This window comes from Anoplophora glabripennis, unplaced genomic scaffold (genome assembly GCF_000390285.2).
Source record: "Anoplophora glabripennis isolate ALB-LARVAE unplaced genomic scaffold, Agla_2.0 scaffold40, whole genome shotgun sequence".
In the NCBI taxonomy this organism is placed as follows: domain Eukaryota; kingdom Metazoa; phylum Arthropoda; class Insecta; order Coleoptera; family Cerambycidae; genus Anoplophora; species Anoplophora glabripennis.
In genome coordinates this window covers 1,670,615-1,696,739 of record NW_019416268.1, presented here as the reverse complement: position 1 = coordinate 1,696,739, position 26,125 = coordinate 1,670,615, and the positions used below count along the sequence as shown (strand labels likewise).

The window sequence follows — 26,125 nt, the reverse complement described above, 5'->3', positions numbered from 1 at the left end:
CCAAATAATTTGGAGCGATTATTTTGTTACGTACACTAACACAGCGATCAAACGGCAGATAAATCTGTCGTGAATTATCGGGCGATATTTTGTAGAGCGTCATCTGCGTGTTAGTAGGTGTTGGAGGAAATATCTGCGCGATATGTTGTTACCGTTTATTTTTCATTTAGAGATTGGTCACTAAAAATTAAAATAATAATACCCTGTATATATGTACATATCTATATTTAATAACTCAGTAATATAGTGTAGTGTATAGTTCGCGTTATTTTTGTTGGTAAAGTCTATTATCATTGAGGTATTAAAAAAATAAATAAATAAATAAAAGGATAATTAGATTAAATTCTTCTGTAATATTTTTCGATTGTTTAGGATTACCAAAAGTGAACTTCCGATCTTCCTAGTATGTGACTATGTCCATTCCACATTCATATCCACAAATCAGTCAACTCTTGAAATAGTACCTCGAATAGAATTTAATCGTGTTTGTTCATGTTTTCGTAGAACACTAAAGCTAACAACACTTACGAGTAACAAATAAATTGATCTGATTTTTTGGACTTCCGAAAGATCAACGAACACAGAATAATCTTACCAAATTTAGAGATAAATCTTTATGAATGACACAGACGTAACGAATAAACTGTCAAATAAACTTTGTACAATAATTCGATTCAATAAAACTTCGCATTAGTGTCCTCTCTAAAAAGCTGAATGCCGATTTATTGCTGAATTGCATAAATTGTAAAGACAAAACTGCTAGTTTGGGTCATCAAGAAAAATTGTATAATATACCAAAATTTTAGCTGAATACACATGCAAAAAAATTGTACCACATAATCGTCAGATAAATCGTTAAGAAAAATCTTTCAGACAAATCTTATAGAGGACACTAATGCGAAGTTTTATTGAATCGAATTATTGTACAAAGTTTATTTGACAGTTTATTTGTTACGTCTGTGTCATTCACAAAGATTTATCTCTAAATTAGGTAAGATTATTCTGTCATCGTTGATCTTTCGGAAATCCAAAAAATCAGAGCAATTTATTTGTCAGTCGTAAGTGTAGTTGGCTTGAGTGTTCTACGAAAACATGAACAAAAACGATTTTAAACGCGTTTTATTACTTGGAATGATGGATTATGTGATTATAAAACGACGCAGAAGAAATAAAAAGTGAACAAAGTGGGTTCAAACATGGTTATTGTGGAAAGAATACAATACGCTACTAATTCCTTATAACTCCCGTTTTTAATATTTTTATTTGTATATTCTTGTGATGTTGTTTTCCATAAATACGGGTGATTACGATATAAATCGATCAGTCCACTAATAAATTCTTTTGATGCCATATTTGAATTTGTAGTATGTTCTGAACTGAAGACAGAAATTAACCGATTTTACATATCGACCGATAATTTACACGCAGATGATGCTCTACAAAATATCGACCGATAATTCACGACAAAATCTGCCGTTTAATCGCTGCGTTAGAGTACGTGACAAAATAATCGCTACACATTATTTGGCAGCAATTTATCCGACAAATTTTGGTATTTTACAATTTTTCTTGATGACCAAGCAGTTTTGTCTTTACAATTAATGCAATTCAACGATAAATCGGCAAAATCTGTCGATAAAACTGCTCGTGTATATTCAGTATGATTCAATATGAGCGATTTTTCGAATGTCGTTTTAAACAAATTGTCAAATGTGTCACTCATTAGGAGTAATTAGAATAATATAGGTATTATATATGAATTTTCTGGTACCCTTTGTATCAAAATACTATTTGTCAGATAGAGTCAGTGCAGCGGAAATTCCTATAGTTTATTTATTTTTTTTTAAAAATGGTGTATATCCTGAGAGAATCATAGACGATAAAGTGTTACTTCATGCTTTTCAGTTTCAGTCATTGTTGCTGATAATTTCTTTTGTTTATAATTTTATAATTTAATAAACTATAAAATCGACTGCCCTGCTCTATTGGAAAAAGTGAATTTATTTCTAAGGATAGAAACTCGGCAATGCTGTTTACGTGTGACTTTGCAAATATAAATGTGATGGCTAAAGCATTTATTTTTTAATGTATGCACCCAAATTTAATGACAATTTTTAATATTTTATTAATAATTTTTTGCTAAATTGGAATATGATATTATTAATTTATTTTGAAGAACCTTATATTCATAATTTATTTAGCTTTTCATGTAATTGATTGTACTGTAAGAAAGTATGTAATGTAAGTTATTATTGTTTTTTATTATAACTAAGATTCTTTCTGAAACACCCGGTATATTTCTAATTTTTACCATTTAAATAGTTTTGAAATGAGAAAAGATTTATAGTAGGGGAGCCCACGATGCTAAACAGGGATTTACTCGAGCGTCGTGGGGACCTATTGGATTTTGAAGATTAGATGGTAGAAAGAAAAAAAGGTTATATGATGTATACCCTGTCACCGGTGGGGGAAGCGTCTACAGGCTTTCAAAAATGTAAAAAAAAACAGTCACATGGAAATACTCGGGCACGTCAATATTGATAGTGTATATGCTCTACGTGTCTCCGATGATGGAGATATGCTAATATGCCGATTTGGATGGTGGGGGCGGCCGTGCGGAATGGTTAAAAATGGGGGAAAAAAAAATTACTCTAGCGCGTCAGATATTCAGAGGGGATGTTAAGTGAACCCGAACAAAGCTCCCATTCAAAAGACTGACGATTCGGATGTGACGCAAACTCGTGGCAGTTTTTTGAAAATCCAAAAAAAAATCGCCAATTTGAAATACTCGAGCGCGTCAGATTTTCATATAGATGGTTCAGCTTGATGCCCTGGTCGTGCTGATCCATAATCTGACGATTATTTGGAGGGGTTTTCTTAATCTGACGGTTTGAAAAAAAAAATTTTTTNCGGAGTTTCAAAACAACATGTATTTCCCTGCAGCTGCACGCGCTAAACTTTATTAACGATTTTTGTTACTTCGGCTTGTGGAAATCGGCAGATTATATTTTTCCCGTTATCCTTGAATTATTTCCTTCAAAATAAAAAAAAATCGACCGCGCTCGAGAATGTCGTGGTGACGTTTTTTTTTTACAACTTTGTGACCTTCTGACTGGCTTACGTCACGCTCAAATCGTCAGATTATTCAAATGCACACTTTTCAGCATGTAATTAACCCATCATATCTTAATCTGACGCGCTCGAGTATTTCCAACTATCGATTTTTTTTACTATTCTGATTGGCTGCCCTACACGTTCGGCCTTATATAGAGGACTTAGATATGGTGGAGGTACTCAACAAGGTGCAAAGTATAACCCAATGTTAATCTGCTGCGCTTGAGTAACTCCCAAAATCCCCTCTTGGGCTCCCCTACTATTACACGATAATCCGGTAAAAAGATTGGACATAACTCAGTATGAGATTTTTTCGTATCGTTTACTTTTTATTACTTTTTAGGGATGAAAGAGGAGCGTTGCCCCTATCCCAGGGGCAGGGGCGTAGGTGGAACCTCCCTCCTCAACGGCCTGACGTACGCACGCGGTAACAAAATCGACTATGACATTTGGTGCGCTCAAGGCAACCCCGGTTGGTGCTACAAAGACGTGCTGCCGTATTTCAAAAAATCGGAAAACTTCCAAAAAAACGACCCACACGCGGTGGTCGTCATGGCTTTCCATGGAGTAGGTGGGCCTCTTCATGTTAATTTTCCTTTGCCGAGGGCTGAACAGTGCAAGGTATTCTTCAAGGCCAACGAAGAACTAGGACACCATCAGATCGAGTACAACGGACTCAATGCCACGGGCGTCAGTCCTTATCAGGTCAACGTGAAGCACGGGAAGAGGCAAGACAGTGGTACTGCTTTCTTGAAACCAGTGCTGGATAGATCCAACCTGGTGGTGCTGACTAAGAGCTTCGTCATGAAAATAGTAATCAATGAATTGAAGATGGCGGAAGGGGTTATCTTCAGTTATAAGGGAAGGGCGTACAAAGCCTTTGCTTCCAAGGAGGTTATAGTGTCGCAGGGTTCAATTAGCTCGCCGCAGCTGTTGATGCTTTCTGGAATTGGTCCAGCCGGACACCTCAAGGAACTTGGTATGTGAAATTGAACGCGGTGAAGGCAAATTCAAATATGAAAAAATGTTACGTATTTTTTTTAGTTATAAAGTACAAGATGCTTATTTCTAATACCATGTACCGCAATTCATTCATTTTGTTTCAACTCATGGCTCACATGATTATGTGAAACTGATTTTTTCCGAATTTAAAATTGTGTTTTCGATAACAAATTTTTATACATTTTTTGTAAAACGAACAGTTTTAGAAATTTATTAAACTGTGTGATGTTAAAGTTAAAAAAATTACTAAAGTAATTCGTTTTACTTACATTGGAAAAGACCCGTTTAGTTTGAAATACAATTGCGAATGAAATGAACTTATACAAATTTCAAAAAGTTCAATATCAGTAAGTACCAAAGGAATTATCTTTTATAACATATTTTAAAATTTCAGGTATTCCTGTAGTCCAAAATTTGGAGGTAGGAAGCGCCCTATCCGACCACGTCCAAATAAATGGATTGACCTTCTCGAGCAACCTCAGCGAGCCAGTCCAGACTTTAAGGGAACAAATTAAAGATTACATGGCTGGTGTTGGACTTTTGAGCCAAACCTTAAACCAACAAGCCCTCGGATACTACCAAACTTATGTTGAGATCATCCCAAACTACCAAGACCTGGAGATAGGTTTTTATTTTTCTAACGCTACGTCTTACTCCTTGAAGAAAGCGCAACGTTGGAAAGAAAGCGTCTCTAAGACATTCGATGGTGTTGACAGCTCAAGCTCTTTCACCATGTACCCCTCCCTTTTACACTTAAAATCGACTGGTACCCTTAGATTGAAAACCGCCTGTCCCTTCGACTACCCACTGATAGACCCTAAATGCCTTTCCGATCCCGACGGTAAAGATCTAGAAACGGCTTATCAGGCAGTACAATTCGCTCTGAGACTAATAGAAACCAAGGCGTTCAGAAATATAAACGCCAAATTAGAGACCAAACCTATAGAAACCTGTTCGGACAAATACAAGTTCAAGTCAAAAGACTACTGGTACTGCGCCTTAAGATATATAAGCAGTCATAACAACCATCCCGTAGGCACCTGTAGGATGGGACCCAATCCTAGCCAAGGAGATGTTGTAGATGCTCAACTAAGGGTTTATGGTGTCGGCAAGTTGAGAGTGGCTGACGCAAGCGTTATACCACTATCTACGTCGTCGCATCTCAATGCTGTCTGCTACATGATCGCAGAAAAGCTAGCGGATCTGCTTAAATTTGAATATGGAGTGCTATAATTTTCATGAGAATACATTTTCTTATTGTAAAATCCAATATAAAAATATTCAATCAAGTCCTTGGATATTTCTAAAACATTTTCATTGAACCCACACTTTATTTGTAAAGCAGTAGCAGACCATTTCATTAGGATTTCAATGAATTTTGCGCCCTATTACTATTTTCATATGTAAATTTCAAACCCCCCAAATGTTGCGTCAAATTGTAGACTAGCTTTGATATGTCACTATTAATAAGAAAGTGAGGAATAATTGTTGGGGTCGAAGCACTCCCGTCTTATTCTTGAATTATACTATTTTTACTTGTTGGTATCTGTCAAAGGTGATGTTAGAACAAATAGAATATAAGATATTTCTTTGAAAGATTACAATAATTGATGATTGCAGTATGGCAGGTAATAATTAGCATAATTTTTTATTTTTATTTTAGACAATTTTAATAAATATTGCCAGTAGAATTCAATTCTAGTTGGTGCATGCAGCTCATAGAGTCACAATAACAACAGTTAAGAGTCTTGTGTATAGGGTTAGACATCTTTTGCATACTTACCTAGATTTTTGCTATTGAAGACTTAATTTAATAAGATTTTTTAGAAAAATGTTTGAATTTTCTTTTACAAATGGCAATGAGGAAATTGGGACTGTACAGTATCGGTAAAAAAACCTGCACCAAGAAATTTTTTTGGTAAAAAGCGCCCTTGATTTTATAGATAGGTAAACCAAGTGAATTATGAAGCAGACCATGTCAAAATTAAGACACAATTTCCATTTTGGCCTATTGCATCTGTAGGAGACCAACGACTTACCTTCAGCAGCGGCTTCTGCCGCCTTCACAGCTCCCGCGAAGGCGCACATAGCTTCTGCCTTAGCCAGCTTGTCCACCGCCTCCGTGAGCTCGGTGTCCGGCTGCATGCGCATTTGGGAGGCGATCTCGATGTGACTAGCGCTAGCCTCAGAAATCTGGTCCATCAAGGTCTTGGAGATGTCCAGGTCCTTCGGCGCGCCTGGTATAGCATTCTGGAGACCTCGTCCGCCCCCAGTCGCCTCTTTCCTTATTCTAAGCTCCTTTTCCACGGATCGGTCAAACCTGACAATTTAAAAAATTGTAGATTTTAATGGTTTGTCGATCAGAAATTGGAAAACGGAAGCATAGATTTAAGGGTTTACCATTGCAAAATGGTTTCTTTCTTTTCCTCCGCAACCTCGGGGTTGGTGTCGTCCGCCATGTCAAGTTGTGAGAGAAGGAACCTGGGATCTTTCTTCGGAGGTTCGTCTTCGTTTTCGATCAACTGAGTCTCCTTGGGGTCTTGCTGGAACTTTCTGAACCTCGATGGTAGAGACGGTTTGCCCTAAAACTTCGCTAAATTGTAGAATAGATTATACATGAATTTGGAATTTGACAATAAACGTCAAATATACCTTAGTGAAAGTTTTAGTGGAGTACTATTCTTAAGACCTACGTCTAGACATATATTTACCTATTTTATTGTGATAACAGTACATTTATACAAAAATATACTTAAAATCATTAGATTACAACTGAATTTGTAAAGATTTGGACAAAAAGACAAACTTAGTACTGAATTATGTTCTATTCATTTTTAAAAGATGTCACGATTCAGTTAAAAAGGTTTAAAGTCAATATCGTTATCATCTTTATTGTCGCCAATATCCTACGATTTATGAAACAGTAATCTGTAGGCTTAAGCTGATATATTCCGATTGAATATGTTGCAAGTATTTTATATTGATATTCATTTCATATTTGGAGCAGCTGCATTACTAAAACATCAATTCATTCAGTTATTATTAATAATTACCTGCGTTTGGTCTGCCCCACTTGAATGTTTATGTATCCAATTTAAATTGTAACCAATTTGTGACCCAAAGGAATCGTGAGGATTGGGATATACACTCGCAGGTCTCAAAGGGACTCTAAACTAAAATCATTCATACCATACAGGTATTAGAAAGGCAATTGAATAACTAAAATTTCTGTTTCGCTTATTAAAAGTGCTGACATTTTAAAAATCAATGAATTTTTNTTATTCTCTTCTATTCTATTTATTATTCAAATTAAAAAGAAGAGAAAAACAGATACATTTTTGCAATTTACATCTATTTACAAAAGGGCTTAAAAAATAGAAGCCCCTAGTATGTATCTTTAATGTGTTGTAAAGAAAGACAGCCATAAGTGTTTGATGCAATGACTCTGCTCTAAATATAGAAAAAAGTTTGGAAACGCTATCCTTTCTTTCATTTTTCTCTTTTATTAATAGCAGGAAAGGCAAATATAGAATGTTATGAAAAGACATCAACATTTGTCAATTAAATGTGCCTAAACTATTGGCTTGTTGTTCATCAGTTAACTAATTCAAATCTTGGATCAAGATCATTTTGAACACAAAGTATCAGCATCATTATCGAGTTACGATCAAAAGTAAATTGGTGATTTAAGATAAGACAACTGAACGCGGAATACTTGTTACGATAAATTTGACGGTTAATGGCCTTGGGAATTACATATTATGACCTATGTTTATATTTCTGAGTAGGCACGACGCACAGCATGTAGCACCACATCTGGCATAGTATCCTCGCACCACAGTGCCAAAGAGAATAAACTAATAAGAGTTTTCACATAATGTAATTTCCTATCTAGCAAGTTCCGTTTTTTTCGACGATTTCTGTTGTGCCTGGCGCANAGTATACCTAAGGCTGTCAATATAGCCGAGTCAACAGTATATAATTTAGCTGTTTTCTTAGCAACGTTTATGAGTTTTGGATAATAGAGAACAGGTCGATATTAATTGTATATATTTTCAAAAATTATTTGATACGTAACATACTCCTTCTGAAATAAGAAAGATTTGGCCTTTCAGATGCATTAGTTACACTTCTTACTTAAGTGACAAACAATTTATGATCTGATATCAAAGTTTCACTTGGTCACTTTCTTTTCTAATTTGGGCCACATATTATTTCAATATTTCATTAACGATCTTCCAAAAGTCATCAGTTGTGAGTGAGAATTTGTTATTTGCTGATGATTTAAATTATATTTTCCTATAGATTCAACTCATCTACAACAATACATCAATCAATTGTCATCGTGATGTGAGATATACCGTACAAAACCCAATATATTTAGCCAGATAATGAATGCCACTATAAATACAATGAAATGCTTGACAGCACTAAATGTAAATAGGCAATTACTATAAAAGTTATCTAAAAAATTCTTGAATTATTTAAAGGAACCATTATTTATAAATGTTTCCATTATCTCTTATCTTCATTTTTGATATTCTATACCATAAGTTTTTGACCCAACCCTGTAGATATACCTAATGGCAATGGACAGCTATTCCACTTATTCTACGTGAATAACACAATTTTATCAACATTAACTCATTCGCGTTTTTCACAAGATAACCCAGGAAATATTATTTAATAGAGTTTTGCATATTCCAGCGCATAGGCAGCTTACAATGTCGAAACATTTTCTGATCGTGTTGTCTTTTGTCAACTTTATAATCTGCTGCTCTAGCGTTACAGAGGAAATTATAGATCATTACGAGAAAGTTATTCTGGAGGAGAAAGAGAAAGCCAGAAGTTATGAATTACCAAGCAATGCCCACATGTACATTCCAGAATATAACGATCCACCTCTGGGCAAGTAGAACTTTTAAAGTCTAACAAACCACAGTAGTGTTTTTGGATTATGATGATCTGTTAATGATGTAGATATTGGGAGTCAATATAACTAAGCACCTTAGAAACCCAACACTAGTAGAATTACAATTATTTGAAACGTAACTAGGAGTTATAAGTGAAATTTCTAAAAAACCCAGTGATATTGATCTTAGGGATCCTGACAGCGGTTAACTAATTATACTGGAATTTAATGTATTTTTCCATTTAAGTAGATCAATAATTAGCAAAAGTTTCACCACTTTACATTAAACCGCCTACAAGATATTTTAGTCCAAATCTTTTCAAAAATTGCTTTCTAAGACATTTTCTTTTTGACTACCTGACTGAACTGAAATTTATTGAAATATCCTTTCTTAATTTTTTTAATTGAACCATATATATTTTTAACTTTGCGAACACTTACGAATTTCTTAACATCTTGCTAGTATTGAAGTTTTTGATTAAACATTTTCTTTTCATTATTTACAACTTTCCGCCCCTTTTCAGATTTTGGTACGTTTGATTTTATAATAGCAGGGGCCGGATCGACAGGGTCTGTGATAGCCAGGCGCTTGTCGGAAATAAAACAGTGGAATATCCTAGTTTTGGAAGCTGGCGAATTCGGTAATGAAGTAACTGACATCCCGAGAATAAGCTACGATGTCGTCATGGCAAGCGACTATAATTGGGGGTACTACTCTGTGCCGCAAAAGAATTCCTGCTTAGGTAGTAATTTTCCGTTGTTTATGTTCTGTAAACCTTGATATTTTACTTTTGAAATTAATAACAATTCTTTATCAATAAAGTAGGGGAGACAGAGTTGGCTGTATCGGGGTACAATTGTACGAGTATACATATATAACACACTGGTGAAGTCATATTTGATCGGTAAGGACAGTCACCGTTATAGCTAGTATGTATAACCATTTAGAATGATCTATCAACCGACGAGATGTATGAACGTTTTTAAACATAATTTTATATTATTGTATATGTATATCACAGGCTAATACAATTCAATGTATTTTATTTATCATAAAGTATCAGAATTGTACTTCTCAAATTTATATAGCTTATTATATACTGATTATTCTCTTCTATTCTATTTATTATTCAAATTAAAAAGAAGAGAAAAACAGATACATTTTTGCAATTTACACCTATTTACAAAAGGGCTTAAAAAATAGAAGGCCCTAGTATGTATCTTTAATGTGTTGTAAAGAAAGACAGCCATAAGTGTTTGATGCAGTGACTCTGCTCTAAATATAGAAAAAAGTTTGGAAACGCTATCCGGTTATTTTTAGGAATGGAAGAGGAGCGTTGCCCCTTTCCCAGGGGCAGGGGCGTAGGTAGAACCTCTCTCCTCAACGGCCTGGCGTACGCCCGAGGCAGCAAAATCGACTACGACATTTGGTGCGCCCAAGGCAACCCCGGGTGGTGCTACGAAGACGTGCTTCCGTATTTCAAAAAATCGGAAGACTTCCGCAAAAACGACCCCGACGCAGTGGTCGACATGGCTTTCCACGGAGTTGGTGGGCCTCTTCATGTTAACTTTCCCATGCCGAGGGCTGAACAGTGCAAGGTATTCTTCAAGGCCAACGAAGAGCTAGGGTACCAGCAAATCGAGTGGAACGGACTCAATGCCACGGGCGTGAGCCCTAATCAGGTCAACGTGAAGCACGGGAAGAGGCAAGACAGTGGCACTGCTTTCTTAAAACCCGTGTTGGATAGATCCAACCTGGTGGTACTTACTAAGAGCGTCATGAAAATAGTAATTAATGAGTTAAAGGTGGCGGAGGGGGTAACCTTCAGTTATAAGGGAAGGGTGTATACAGCCATCGCTTCCAAGGAAGTTATAGTGTCCCTAGGCGCAATCAGCTCGCCACAACTGCTGATGGTTTCTGGAATTGTTCCAGGTGAACACCTCAAGGAATTTGGTATGTGAAATGAGTTGGTACGAAATAAAAATTATACAAATTTGTTTAATCACACAACACCGGACATGTTTAATCTCTGCTAATAAATCGTCCATTTTGTTTACTCTCATGACACGTGATTTAAACACGTGGAAAGCATTACAATGACAGTAACGTTTTTTCTGTATGGTTTGAATTAGGTTAATACCTGGATAAAAAGTAAGAAAGAAAGTTTTAACATTTTACTTTAAAATTTCAGGTATTCCTTTAGTCCAAAATTTGGAGGTAGGTAGCGCCTTATCCGACCACGTTCAAATATACGGATTAACCTTCTCAAGTAACCTCAGCGAGCCAGTTCAGACTTTAAGGGAACAAATTAAAGACTACTTGGCTGGCGTTGGACTTCTGAGCCAACCCTTAAACCGACAAGTCCTTGGATATTACCAAACTTACGTGGAGATGATTCCAAACTACCAAGACCTAGAAATAAGTTTCTACTTTTCTAACGCAACGACTTTCACCTTAAATAAGTTGCAGCGTTGGAAAGAAAGCGTCTCTGAAGCGATCGAAGGTGTTGACAGCTCAAGTTCTTTCAGCATGTACCCGACCCTTTTACATTTGAAGTCGACTGGAACCCTCAGATTGAAAAGCGCCTCGCCCTTTGACTACCCACTGATAGACCCAAAATGTCTTTCCGATCCCGAAGGTAAAGACTTAGAAACGGCTTATCAGGCGGTTCAATTAGTGCAGAGATTGATAGACACTGAGGCGTTTAGAAAGATAAACGCCAAATTGGAGACTAAACCAATAAAAGTATGCTCTGACAAATTCAAGTTCAAATCAAAGGACTACTGGTATTGTGCTTTAAGTTATATGAGTGGTCATAGCAACCACCCCGTAGGCACTTGTAGGATGGGACCAGATCCTAGCCAAAGGGATGTTGTAGATGCGCAGCTAAGGGTTTATGGTATCGGCAAGTTAAGAGTGGCTGACGCGAGTGTTATACCTCTGTCTAAGTCTTCACATCCTAATGCTGTTTGCTACATGATCGCTGAAAAGCTAGCGGATTTACTTAAAATTGAATATGGGATGCTATAGCTGGAATGAGAATACATTTATTGGTTGTATATCAAATGTAAAGAACATTAAATAAATATCTTGGTGTTTTAAACAATGAGACATTGTTATTGAATCCACACTTTATTTGTAAAGTATTGTATATCAGATCATTACATCAGTACGAATGAAACTGTGTGTCCTAGTTTTCCATATAATTCCCTTGTTTTGTAATAGTTTTAGTTCACAAATTTGCAAATGCGCTTAAAAAAAGTAAGTAAGGATCTTAACTCTGCACCATTTCTATTATAGTTTTAATATATCTAAATAACTTTTAACCACATTAAATGTCCACCACGATGAGAAGTAATGAGTTCGAGACTGGTATATGTCTGTTGGTTCTGCTGTCAAATCATCCTATTTGTTTGCGGATATAATTCAGTGCTGGTTGGGGTATTAGTTTGGAGAGTATAGTTGTTTCTCGCAATAGGTAATTGTAACTGGAGGGGTTATTTCTTTATTTAGCTATCTACCGTTATGATCAGTATCATAACGATGTTAACTTGCAAAAGAGTTTACCATTAATTTCTCGAAAGGGAGTGTTTTAATTATCATCTACATTTCAATTAATACGTGAAATGTTGTACATTCAGAGAATGAATTTCATGCACTTACCATCCATTGCTTACGTAGAATGTAAACCAGTGGCTGGTTGTATAGGGTCACACTTAAATTGGAAGAACAAGAAAACACCAAAACTGTTCAGGAAGGGTGTTTAATAACAATAAAAAACAAGACAAACTAAATAACGATAACACAACGGACTCGAACAAACATTGTTGATACATTTACACGCGACAGCGTACCGAGATTCAGGGCACGGATTCATAACAAAAATTTGGAAAGACTCCATTATAGAATTAACTCGATACTTTAAATTATGTAGACTGACCAGTGTGGAACCCAAGGAAAAACTGTATTTTTCGGAAATTTCGCCTGAATTCGATACCTCGCTTCGACACGCCAATTTATTGGGTTCAGAAGTTTCGGTTACAATTGTATGAATAATTTTGTGACTAAACTGAACTTACAAGTAACCCTACACGTTCCTTTCGTGACTCCATATAGCAACATGGAGCGGATTAGTCAACTTCGTTTAATCTATTTGGAAAATCCGCCTAAAAACCAGCTATTTGATCTGTTCTTATTTTCCTTACAACATTCTAACAATTTATTTAAATATCTTGGAATTCCTACGTCTTTTAGAACGTATTTCGCGCGTTATTAGAAATATCGATTTTCCCTTCGCCATGGGCTAAAGCGATGCCAGTTAGTCGATAAAAGATGCCCAACACATGGACCAGACGGTCTAAGTCGACTTGTTCAAAATCATTGCTAAATTTCATGAGGCCTTCTCTGAAGGGCGGCGATGGCCAAGCTTTGCAAATTTATTACTCCCAGTGACAAGAGGCACCAGTCTCCCAAACGATTTTATGGCGACGCTAAACCTACTTGAAAACCCTTAACTTTTCAATAATTACTTTTGACTGAAATATTATACTGTCTGAGTTAGCTCATCCATCCCGAGAACTAACAAATAAAGTATCAAGCGTCACAGCTTTTGTTACATGTTAAAAACTAAAACGTTTACTACGTAAGTTCATATGACCTTTTCATTTTAAATAGGATGAATTTTTATATATTATTTTAATGTATACATTTCATCATGCGTGTTTTATCGTTTTGTTAAGGAATAGGGCAAATTATTAACCACTCATTACTTTATAGTTTATATATTTACAATAGTAATCAGAATGACACGTGGAAATTATTTACACTTTATATTTTATATCACAATTCAGTCTTCGAAGTGACTTTGCTCTTCGAATTGGTGCTCGTAGAGTCCCAGTAGCCTTTGCCCGTTTGGATCGAAGGGACTGTTCAGAAACAGGGTAGCAGGATACTTTTTATTTTTTACTTCTATATGGTACGTTCCGCTCTTTAGGAATTCGCTGTCAACGACTTTGTTATTTGGATGCTCGACGTACCTAAACCAGAAAAAGACTAGAATATTGAACTATATTCATAGAGATGTGCGGTTCTTACCCAGTTCCTATGCTACAGTCCAAGCTGAATCCATAATCTCCCCTTCTGAGGAATCCAACTGTCTCGTCGTCTCTCCAAATGGTCTCGTAACCGTACAAAGGCACGCGATCTTGAAGGGTGAAGAATACTCTATGTTTCTTCACGCCTTCTTGCTTGGCTCTTTCCACCACTTGTTTTCCCAGGTACTGTCCATCCTTCCTGCATAACCTGGTTAGACCTGCTTCCACCGGGTTATCATCAATCCTCAGGTCGTAGTTGATGAGGTGATGTCCTTTTTCCAAGGCTAGGGAATCGTACGCTCTGAATCCGGCGTTTTTCAGCTCGAAGCCTCGTCCAGCGTCAATCACTTTATTGTAGACCGGCACACACGATGGGAACGGTATGTGTACTTCGAAACCGAGTTCTCCAATGTAGCTAACCCTCATCACCCTGCAGGTGTGGCCGTTTATTTTGATTAGCTTGGACATGCCGTAAGGGATCTTCTCGTCCGTTATGGGGAATTCCGTGATAGACTGGAGGAGTTCTCCGCTGAAATAAATGGAAAATGTGGTGAAATAAAAAAGGAATCCTGGAGTAATTTGATTTTTTAAGGGGAAGGTGTAGCACCATCCAAAATAAATTGTAATAACTAGTGGACGCGTTTATAAATCTTTCGTATAGGTGGATTGCAACAATAATTGCTCATAACTTTTGAAAGAATGAACCATTTGAGACCATCCAAGCATTGATTGAAAGATCTAACGCAATAAAAAGTAATGTTGCAACTTTAAATATGTGAGAGTGCTTCGAAAATAGCTCCTGATTTCGGTCTTGCGACCAATTTTGGTAGCTGGTATCTTGGTAATCAGGAATTGTAAAGTGGAAGGGGCTCTAGGTGAGGTAATTAATGATATAGGCCAATTAATATACAAATTTTCAAAAACTGTAAGTGATATCCGAAAATTTATATTACAACATTATTCTATATCTTCTAAATTCTCACCTCATACTATTTTTCATAAAAATACCATTAAAAATTATTAACTAAATTACTATTAAATGACAGACTATTGAAACCTCGTCTGAACTCTAAGAATTTGGTGTTTTTTCTGCTACGAATTATCTTAACTTTAATATTTAACGTGACTCTTTATTATCAATACTACCGTGTTGCTACATATTTTGTGAACATACCTATTCATATTCAGGGCCGGCACTTTTTTTAAGGGCGGCATTTTAAGACATGATTATTAAATTTTTATAAATTTCAGAAATTGAAAATTGCACAAAAATCCTAAAAAAACATTTTTTGACCCCGAATGCAGGCTATGTGCTTTTATTAATTATTTAGAAATCAACGAGTTGAGCAAAAATTTCCCTAACATCGTAGTATCTTAAAGATTTTGTTAACCATTCCTGTGTCTGTGGCCACTGGAGAACGTTCTTTTTCCAAATTAGAAATTATAAAAAATTACTTAAGATCAACCATGGCGCAGGAACGGTTACTAGACTTAGCCAATCTTGCTATCGAGAAAGATATAACAAATAATAATTTGGTTTACGCTGGCATTATTGAAGACTTTGTTAATGAAAAATGTAGAAAAGTTGTTATGTGATATCTATGTTCCCGTTTTGACATTATTTAGTTTCTTTTTTGTTTCTATTGAATATTGTTTTATTTTTGGTTTTACAGGAATATCTGTTCTATTTTTATGTTTCTTATGATTTCTTTTATATTTTTTTATTTATTTTTGTCTATTGAAATGTTTTTTTTTTATTTTTTATAACTTTTTATTAATAAATTTTGTTGTTCCAATGGGCGGCAAGCAAATATTTGCTTCAGGTGCCAAATACTCAGGCGCTGGCCCTGTTCATATTTACATTAATAAACACAGTTCGATTCTGTTAAAAGCCGTGTATTCACGAACACTATAATAATTATTTTTCGGTTTAGAGGGGGATGCACAACGTTGACACGAACCTATTTAAGTGGATTTGTTATTTCCGCGGTAGGTATTTTTTATTTAAAGTGCCTTTAAGTGTACTTAATTAAAAGTTTTAGTGTATTCACATGAAAATATTACAATATACATGAAAAATAAAATGACAGATATTCTGGAAACTAATTCTGAAATTTTAAATGTCTTTAAAGAAAAACAAAAAAGATGAGGGGGCAGAATTATGGGAACACACAACCCTATACAATCCTACCTTTTAGGCCCTTGGATTGACAATATGCCTATTCTTCCCGTCATTTCAGTTACCAGTGACTTGAAGTTTTTCCTGTATAGCTGCTTTCTAAAGTGTGACTTTATCAGATATCCGGCCTTTGCCTCGGCTGTTATGTAGTAACCTTTGCCCTACAAGTACCACAAAAATAAGTTGTGAATATTAGAAAGAATATAAACATGTTTTACCTTCAGGATGGGCCCTACAAGAGTTCCTGCTCCTTCTTCTAGTGGTATAACCGTGACGTCAGCCTCAACCCCTCCTCTGGTATTCAAGGAGCAGGTGTGCACTACACTGCCAGGCTCCCTTCCAACATCGGCAGTGAATAGCCAATCGGCAGCTTCTTCAGCGTCGGGTCCAGCTAAGTACATCTTGGTGTAACTCGAAAGGTCGAAGAGGGCCACGTTGTTCCTCGTCGCCAAGGCTTCTTCTTTGATCTGGAAACGTTAGTTATGTTTGTCAATTGTTTTACTTGTTGATATCATTTTACCAGCTGGTGATGTTTGGAGAAGTCAAAGGTGCAGTCGCCTTCCAATTCCTTCTCGTATCGTTTGTCTTCGTTGATCACGTGGCCGTAGTTGCCGCCCCAGTCGTACCCCCTGACCGGGGCGGTGCGGTCTTTTATAAAGTACGCGGGTCTCTCCCAACTTAGCGCCGATTCCATGACAGCTCCACTAGCCACCAGTGCCTGAAACATTGCTCTAGTTAAACTGTCAATCATGACTATCGTCCTGTCGCCGTGCTTTAGAAAAGTATTTGAATTAACAGTTAAAAAAATGTGACAAGTTATAGCGGTTTTAAGACATCAGGCTTTAAGGATCAGCCATCGTCTAAGATGAAGGACAAATAAATTTCGTAAACACCAAGGTACTTGTGAGAACGACAGGATTTTAGAATCTGGCGAAACGGGGGGCATTGGAACAACACCTAAATAATATTGATCGTAAAGAGGGCTTTCGTAAGAGTAGAATCTGTAGAAGCGGCTTTTGCGATGAATGCATGATAAACCACTGCACAGACTTGAAAGCCACGGCTCCGACGATACCGTTGACAAAGGTGAGACCACACCCACTGTCTTACTACGCAGACGTGGAGTCGCGCACAGCGATTCCTGGGACATACCCCAAGCCACGCCCTCTACCCCACTCCACAGGACTAGAGGCGATCGCAATGGTACTAACATCATCGGCAACATAAGCGGGATCTCCCAGGCCACTCCCACCACTGTACTGTGTATACCTAGATCGACGAGTTTAATCTATTTTAAAATAATCCACTTAAGTCTCCTAGTCATAGAAAATTGCGGTCATTGTTATCCTCATCTTTTCCAATCTCTTTACAGTAAATATAAGGAGAACAGTGGTATGAGATTTTAGTTGGTTTTCGATTTCACAAAAAAATTTAAAAATACGGGTCAAGTTTTGTGTTATGTGAAAAGGTGGTAAACCAGATTATACCTGGTGTTACTGACCTCATGGAAGGCACCGATTCTGTGGTTTCGTCCAGCGAGGGGCTGGTCGTAGGGGTATTTAATACTGTAGCTTTTGGCGTAAGCCTCGTGGCTGGTTTCGATGATCCAAGCGCGGTCTTGTCTGTGCACTTGAGTGAATCTCCTGATGTCGTACTTGTCCATAGGTATTTCAGGCCGTCCAAGCACCACCCAGGTGGCCAATTGTTCGCCCGCGCCTCCACTGAGTTGCAGCCCCAAAGAGTTGAAGCCGTTGCCTTGGAAGAGACCTAAAATGCCAATAATTACACCATTTCTTGTATGGGAGGGAATCCCTTTGAATAACTCATCCATTATTACTATTATTTAACCAAGACTTTTAGGTATTAAACTAATGAAAACAAATAACAAAAAAACCTGAAAAAGTTTATCAAATTATGACAAATAGGAATATTGTTTGATTTGCCTTTAAAATAAAGAAATGAATTGACAATAACGTTGTGTTTTTTTTTCACATGAAGAGTCGCACTTACCTACACATTTGGGATCTTCCCCCATAACAGCATTGTGGTCAGGCGTAAAAGTTTCTGGACCGTAAATATCCTTCCTTATCCCCGCCTTTTCAAACGAAGGGCACAGTTCATAAGCATTATTTATGTAAGGTTCGAACAAAGCCTTATCCAGCTCGTATAGACCAAAATGGAAGTCCTTTTCTATCTAAAATTTAAACAAACATAAAACGTGAGGAATCCGAGAAAATTCAATTGATTTACCTCGTTTATAATTTCGGGGTTATGCTCATACAAACCTAGAAGAATGGCATCCCCCTGTGATCGGAAATAAAAGTTTCCGTCCTGGTCCCTGACCTGGGGGGAACCACGAGCTCCAGGTACCGATGCTGTGAGCACGTAGCCGTGCTTCATGGCTGTCAGAGGGATGTTGAGGCCTACCATTCGGGAGATGTCCTGGGACCAGGCACCACAAGTATTGATCACGACGCTGGTTTTGATAGTACCACCGTGGATTTGAACGCCGATGACCTTTTTCTCGTTGTTCATCGTAGCTTCGGTTAGGATGTTGACCACGGGAGTGTTTTCGTAGAGCTAAATCAAATTGTTATTAAAGAAACTGTGAATAATTAGCTATTAAGCACCGATGATGTTAACAAATATATAATAATGTTTACTCGTTTTCAGAACATTAAACAAACAAGGCATCAGTATGAACACAAATAAATAATTAAACACAAAACCCTCACAAACATGATACTTGTCTGTGAGAAATACAATAAAAAATATAAAAGGTAAACCGAAAATGTATAGTTAATAACATAAAGATGCAAATTAATAGGTTTCGATCACAAAAACTCACTGACTGAATGAAGAAAGTACTGTTACGTTTCTTCAGTGTAGATAGAAAGAAAAAAAAAACTTGGATGACTTTGTAACATAGTCAACAAATTAATTAATTTTTGCCAAAAATGGTGTAAATAGAAAAGTTACAGCATTTTTTAAAAATTTACACATTTTACTGGAAGTTAGAATAACAAAAATACTTACAACACCTCCATTTGTGGTAGCACCTTTTATAAGGGCCGAGCAATAATTCGAAGGTTCAGTGTAACCGTCCGTAGGTACCCAAATGGCTCCATAGATAATCTTTGGGTTAAGCATGGTGCAGATTTTCTGAGCTTCGTTGGGTGTCAGCAGGTGGCTCTCTATGTTAAAGTAGTGTCCGAGAGTGTGAAATCGCTTATACTCTTCCATTCGTTCCTGTTAAAATATGTTTTTCTACGTAAGGATATAAATTTATTTGTTTATTAACCCTTTCACTGCTCCAGACGTATATATTCGCTAAAAATTTATAGGGCTCAAACTGCTCCAGACGGATTAATTCGCATGAATAGTTAAATTGGATCAGGCTGCTCAAACCGTATATATTCGCAACCATGCGCATCAGTGACTTGGTTATTGCAATTGGTAAGGCGAATTTTTGCGGGCGAGCTTATACCGATTGTGACAAATATTTTTATGGAAAGAGGTACTGGTAATAATACCAAGATTGTTCATGTTTCTTTCAGTTTCTATTTAGTACATATACTGTATTTTATTCAAAATAAAATCGTAAAATTTATCGTAAATCGTAATTTAACATAACATAATGTAAAACTACAAGTGGTCTAACTGCTCCAGACGTATATATTCGCACGCGATAAACTTTCGCGCACGGCGCGGTAGCTACTTTCAGACGTATTGCGCAGCGAAAGGGTTAAAGTAAATCCTTTAATAAATTTTTAAAAAGTTATGTCAAAATACAACAAAAAATGTAAACGCCCTGTATATCTCAAATGAATCAAAATATAGTGTAACAATTTTTTCTCAAAAACCGACTCCGAGATATTTTAACTACTTTTTCATGTCCCTTCGGAAACTTCCCAAAAATGATAAATCTACACAAATATATACTTAGAATTTGCTAGATAGGCCCATAGTTCACAGAGAACAATCTTTTCTGAAACATGAGCTTGTACCATTAAAAAATTGTAGGTATTTAGCAACTTCCTATAAAGATAAAGTTTTTGGTTCACCCTGTTTAACACACAAAAACTCTTATTTTGCTACTAACAGCTGTCCGGGCGACGAACATTCCCCCGCAGTTGTTCCACCCTGAATCTACTCCTGTCTCTTCTTCTAAAGTTGCCAAAAGTTCTCGGGTTCTCTTTAGGAGCAACGTGTCCACGTCGTTGCCCCTTAGACTCCACACCATGGCGGCGCTGTGCCATGTCGTTCCACATGTAACCTTGTGCTTTTCCAGCAGAATAGCCTTGATGCCCCTCTTGCACAGGTGGTAGAAGGTGCTGCATCCAATAGCACCAGCCCCTTTAAACAAAAAGTTATTAAGAAATGACTAGTATTTGTATGGTGAGAAGAACTACATGGTCTTTGGTGTTTGGGAAATCACTAGATAATAATGAAAAATTGAAATTTGATTCATTGACTGAGATTTTTTAAATTTCATAAATTTTATATAGAAAAATATAGGACTTCCTTAAATAAAGTTTTATTATTACAAAGACTGGGTTTACGGCTACAATACTGAAACAAAAGTTCAATCATCACGATGGATTGGCAAAGAATCTCCACATTCCAAGAAAGCACGTCAATGTCGATCCAATATGTCAAACTGATGCTCACTGGTTTTTTCGACTAATGGCATTTTAAATTCTTGCCATAATGTGAAACAGTGAACCGTAGCAGGGCGTTTTACTAAGTAAAAAAATTCGCAAATAGAGTTGTTTCAAGACAGCTCATTTTTCTTGGAACATGTTAATGCACCCGCACTCAGCATTGTTAATTCATCAGTTTTGTGTCAAAAATCAGATTACTGTCCTTCTTCACCCTCCTTACTCACCAGACCTGGCTTCTGGCGACTTTTTCTTATTCCTGAAATTCAAACCAGCTGAAAGAAAGCCGTTTTCATATTATTGTGACATCAAAGCAAATTGGCCATTTCAAATGGAGCTGTCCAGTGTGTGTGAATAGGGGAGGGGAGTACATTGAAGGAGACAAGGACAAATAATGTATAAAATTAATAATAAAGATTAAAAAATAAAGTTCGGTTATTTTCTCAATAGACCTCGTATACTGATATTCGTAAAACCCTTCTAAATTCTTATTAAAAAGCTCAACATTTTATTAGCGGATGCGACAATTGGATTTATATTAGTAAAAATATGTTTAGCGTTAAAAATAACTCGAAGACCTTTAACCTCAATGGACAGATTAAGTATACCATTACTAATTATTATGTAATTAAAAATTTTGAAATTAATGCTTTCTATTAAAAGATACCAATCTACATTTAGCTTCAAATTATGATTACACATCCTTCCATACATTTTATCTGATGTGTATTGCAAATACATACCTACCTATTTATAGAATTCACTTAAAAAAAATGAAATAGTATGCAAATAGTAATAGTCAGAAAATAATACATCTGAACAATTTGAACAATGAAAGAGCATGCAATATTAAAATAATAGTGGTCCTTAGTTAATTAAATCAATTACCTACTATGACAAAACACCTAATATCTCTTGAGACTGTAAAAGTGAAAATTGATTTCTCAATTTATAACAATAGGTAAATGTTTCGAAATTTATATGGGTTTCCATATTCTATAAACAAATGGATTGACTTTTTGTAGGTTGTACTTGTACTCTTCTAACAAATGTAAATAAACTTTGAATAATGGTGTTGCATACAGTGATTTTTTTGTAACAGTATGTATTTGTACTTTTCTAACAAATGTACATATACCATGAATTGCGGGTTGCATACCGCCTAAAGGCGAAACCACAGAAGTGCCGCTGGTTTAAATATCTATGGGCCAAACGAAATAAATTAATTAATTTTTTCTAATAGTATCAATTTGTACTTTCTAATAAATGTACATAAGAGATAAAGTACCAGGTTATACTTCTAATGTTTAATTCAAAATGTCCTTACAAAAATTAAACCTGATTCTATATTTTAGAAGACAATGTTATTTATTTGTTTATTAATCATACGGAAAGCTTAAACAGGGTGATTACACTAAATGTAAAAAAAAATCAAAGGAACATGGACCATAAAAATGTTGCAAGTTTGCCTTATAAACACATGCAAGTTATTAAAAGGTTTAGATGTTTAGAAGCTATAAGATGCTGAATTTAAAAATAAAATTATTTTTGGCTATACTTCAGGTATGAACGAATAGTTCTTATTTATTTTTTAATCATATAGTAATATCATTATATTAATCATTTGAATTTTAGACTAGATTCTGACTTATCTCTAATTCTCTAAATATGTATTTTAGTTAAGGATTACGTTTTTATTTATTACGTTAAGCACTCTGTTTTTGAATACGAGGACTCCAAATGTGTACATATACAATTTATTAAAAACTACAAAAATAGTATAAAGTTTAATATAGTTTATAATACATCAGGGACTATTAAAGAGCATCAACAATTTTTTTTATTACATTTTCTTAACTTTGTCTTTTAGACCAAGAATGTGATATAAAAATTTTATGTTTTTTAACTTCAACATCTTACATTTTCCAAACAATTATTATACAATGGACTTGCAACACTTGCAACATTTTTGATGACTTTTATTTGCACTACTGTGAATCACTCCGTATATTTTACTGAAATATAAGTGGTCGACATTGTTTACCAAGGATTATGTTAATTACCTTAAACTTTAGTCGTAGAAATATATTATTTACATACATGTTTATAAAAGGCCTACTTTGTAACATATACGAAAATCCACAAATACAAATAATGCACCAATTTTATAATTATACAACAACAACAATCATAAACTTTATCGGAAATGTTAATAAACTTGAACACATTCTATTGTTTTCAAATTTTTTAGATAAACTCAGTCGTATACCAACAATGGGAAACGAGATTACGTTATTTGTGTTTGTGAAGCGAATCTGTATAAAGCAACCATGTGAAATGTGGCTGAAGACAGACACGGATTCAGATTCGGGAAACAAATTTTTACAGCGGACCAGTTCATTATTGAAAATGATCTAATATTTTTAATATTATTTTGCTTTAAGTCTTCACAAGTTAAATTATTGTATGTTATAAAAAATAAAACAAAGTAAATTTTTAAAAATTATTACTTTTTTAACCTATCACGTTATTTCACAAAAAAATCTAAGATTCTACAAATGTTACAGATTCAAATTGAGATTGAAATCCCACAAATGCGTTTGTTACAGATTGAAATTTATACTGAGATTTACTTATATCCTAAGGAATCTTACATATCGTGGAAACGGAAAAATTGAGAGGCTACGAGGGTCAAGCGATTTTTTTTCTCTTTAGGGTTGAAAAAATCGTAGATCCCACAGATGGGGCTTTTACAGATTGAAATTTACACTGAAATTTACTTATATCCTAAAGAATCTTAAATATCGTGGAAATGGAAAAATTCAAAGGCTACGAGGGTCAAACGATTTTTTTTCTCTTCAGGGTTGAAAAACCGTAGATCCCACAAATGGGGCTGTTACAGATTGAAATTTATATTGAGATTTACTTATATCCTAAAGAATCTTAAATATCGTGGAAATGGAAAAATTCAGAGGCTACGATGGTCAAACGATTTTTTTTCTCTTTAGGGTTGAAAAAACCGTAGATCCCACAAATGCGGCTGTCCTAAGGAATATTACATATCGTGGAAACAGAGAAATTCAGAGGCTACGAGGGTAAAACGATTTTTTTTCTCTTCAGGGTTGAAAAACTGTAGATCCCACAAATGCAGCTTTTTCCGTCTCTTCGATATCTGTGATTCCTTAGGACATAAGTAAATCTCAGTATAAATTTCAATCTGTAACAACTAAATTTGTGGGATCCACGTTTTTTTCAACCTTGAAGAGTAAAAAAATCGTTTGACCCTCGTAGCTTCTGAATTTCTCCGTTTCCACGATATGTAAGATTCCCTTAGGACGTAAGTAAATCTCAATATAAATTTCAATCTGTAATAGCCGCATTTGTGGGATCACAATCTTAATTTGAATCTGTAACATTTGTAGAATCTTAGATTTTTTTGTGAAATAACGTGATAGGTTAAAAAAGTAATAATTTTTAAAAATTTACTTTGTTTTATTTTTTATAACATACAATAATTTAACTTGTGAAGACTTAAAGCAAAATAATATTAAAAATATTAGGTCATTTTCAATAATGAACTGGTCTGCTGTAAAAATTCGTATCCCGAATCTGAATCCGTATCTATCTTCAGCCACATCCATGTGAAGTAACAAATATTTGTGGAAATTGTAACTAAATAATTTATGTACAATTTTCTATTTTACTATTTCATGGTGCAACTACCTAAAAAATAAATAAACCTTGGCCTTAATATCGAAAATAGTCTACGAAATTTTGTATCACATGCAGAAACTTTGCAATTGGAATATTTTTTGATAACCTGTATTCTGACCTCTAATTATAAAATTTTGAACATAAACACTCCATTCCGTTTTGGAATATGTAAATATTTCCATCTAATATTTTCTTCTACCTAACAATATTACACTTTCTTGCGAAGGACAATGAATTCAAAATAATCAGTAAGTGTTATTGATAGTTAAGTGTAGATTTTGTTCAAAAACAGTGTGCGCTATTTACCAAATTATAGTTTTGTTTGTGTTTCGTGTATCTCTAGCTCAATGAAACTATAGAGATATAATAAATATATCAGATAGATATACAAGTCCATTCAAATATTATTTTATATAAAAAAATGTCCCACAGTTTTTACTTTATTGATAGGTTTGGTTTAAAGTTAAAAATTCAAATTATAAAAACTGTTAATTTTTGTACCACGAAACAAAGGAGAACAATTTCAGTTCAACAGGAACACAAAGTATAGTTTTAACATTCAGGTCTTGTAGACCCGTTTTTAATTTAAATATATGCAAATAAAGAACATCCAGACACCATATTGTTCAAATAATTAAAACTTACCTACAACAACAACATCGGCCTGTTTCGGCAAACTGGTTTCCGAGCTAAAACTTCTATTTATACACAAGTCCGGTAATCTCTTCCAATTCCTCCTTATACAGTTATTATACTTCATCCTTAGCATATTTGTTATACTAATTAATATACTAACAACACGTATGACGATCCTTCGATTCTTCTTTAAACTGGATTTATAAATTGATGGTTATTAAAGTTGTTATTCCATCAAACAACTTTGACCCTAATATCTATCCATCGCTGATAAATTTTGGGCACAAGCAAATTGCCCTGGACGCCGATTAAGCGTACCAAATCTCTTCGGTTTCTGCCGCTTATTAATGCAGCTGCGGCAAATTAACGAGACTCTTGGTCTTGATAGCGGCAGTGGTACGGGTACAATCACCATGGTAGGAGACGGGGCAGAGGCGTATTAGAGGAGATCAGGCCAGTAGGGAATGCGTGTGGTATACAATAATAATGCTACTATTGTACTATATTTTTAAGGCCCGGCAATATTTTAAAGGAACAGTAAAATCGTGATGCTTTGCTCTCTTTTGTGTTCTTATTAATTTAATAGTTAAGTGTGTTATCAGAATTTCATTGTTAGGTAATTTAAAAATCGAAAGTTATAGATTTATGTAGTACACAGTTTCAATATTATATATAAAAGAAGAAAATACATAAAGGGTGAACCTTTCGAAAGAACCACAAAATAATAGGAAGTTTCCCATTACGGTCCTGGAATTTAAAAAATTTTTGACTGAAGTGTTGGCCCTCAGTGGTAAATGTTATACACTGTCCGGA

General features: G+C 35.4%; 3 protein-coding genes across 3 annotated transcripts in view; 2 read left to right on the top strand and 1 right to left on the bottom strand.

The window, feature by feature from the left end:
- The window catches only part of LOC108903231, a 34,529-nt gene extending 29,175 nt beyond the window's left edge, over positions 1-5,354 (top strand). The window contains exons 7-8 of the mRNA XM_023457334.1: positions 3,458-4,093; positions 4,511-5,354. Coding sequence (XP_023313102.1) covers positions 3,458-4,093; positions 4,511-5,349 — 1,475 coding nt within the window. The 3' untranslated portion in view covers positions 5,350-5,354. The remainder of the gene's footprint in view (positions 1-3,457; positions 4,094-4,510) is intronic.
- Positions 5,355-8,840: 3,486 nt separating this feature from the next.
- Positions 8,841-12,110, top strand: LOC111693158 (glucose dehydrogenase [FAD, quinone]-like). Its single transcript, XM_023457333.1, has 4 exons — positions 8,841-9,024; positions 9,553-9,771; positions 10,350-10,982; positions 11,221-12,110. The coding sequence occupies exons 1-4, from the start codon at positions 8,841-8,843 to the stop codon at positions 12,057-12,059; spliced, it is 1,875 nt and encodes a 624-aa protein (XP_023313101.1). The 3' UTR covers positions 12,060-12,110.
- Positions 12,111-13,794: 1,684 nt separating this feature from the next.
- On the bottom strand, positions 13,795-25,647 carry LOC108903272 (sarcosine dehydrogenase, mitochondrial). Its single transcript, XM_018705389.1, has 11 exons — positions 25,322-25,647; positions 20,404-20,657; positions 19,338-19,550; positions 18,552-18,881; positions 18,312-18,495; positions 17,803-18,068; positions 16,822-17,019; positions 16,520-16,768; positions 16,314-16,462; positions 14,124-14,651; positions 13,795-14,065 (listed from the first exon to the last, which is right to left on the bottom strand). The coding sequence occupies exons 1-11, from the start codon at positions 25,443-25,445 to the stop codon at positions 13,876-13,878; spliced, it is 2,685 nt and encodes an 894-aa protein (XP_018560905.1). The 5' UTR covers positions 25,446-25,647; the 3' UTR covers positions 13,795-13,875.
- Between the last annotated feature and the right edge of the window lie 478 nt (positions 25,648-26,125).

Coding starts and splice junctions, on each gene's coding strand:
- LOC111693158 (XM_023457333.1), top strand. CDS start 8,841: ATGTCGAAACATTTTCTGATCGTGTTGTCTTTTGTCAACTTTATAATC. Junction 9,025..9,552: donor ATATAACGATCCACCTCTGG/GCAAGTAGAACT, acceptor GCCCCTTTTCAG/ATTTTGGTACGTTTGATTTT. Junction 9,772..10,349: donor GCAAAAGAATTCCTGCTTAG/GTAGTAATTTTC, acceptor GGTTATTTTTAG/GAATGGAAGAGGAGCGTTGC.
- LOC108903272 (XM_018705389.1), bottom strand. CDS start 25,445: ATGCTAAGGATGAAGTATAATAACTGTATAAGGAGGAATTGGAAGAGA. Junction 20,658..25,321: donor GGCCGATGTTGTTGTTGTAG/GTAAGTTTTAAT, acceptor TTTTGTTTAAAG/GGGCTGGTGCTATTGGATGC. Junction 19,551..20,403: donor TGTTCGTCGCCCGGACAGCT/GTTAGTAGCAAA, acceptor ATATTTTAACAG/GAACGAATGGAAGAGTATAA.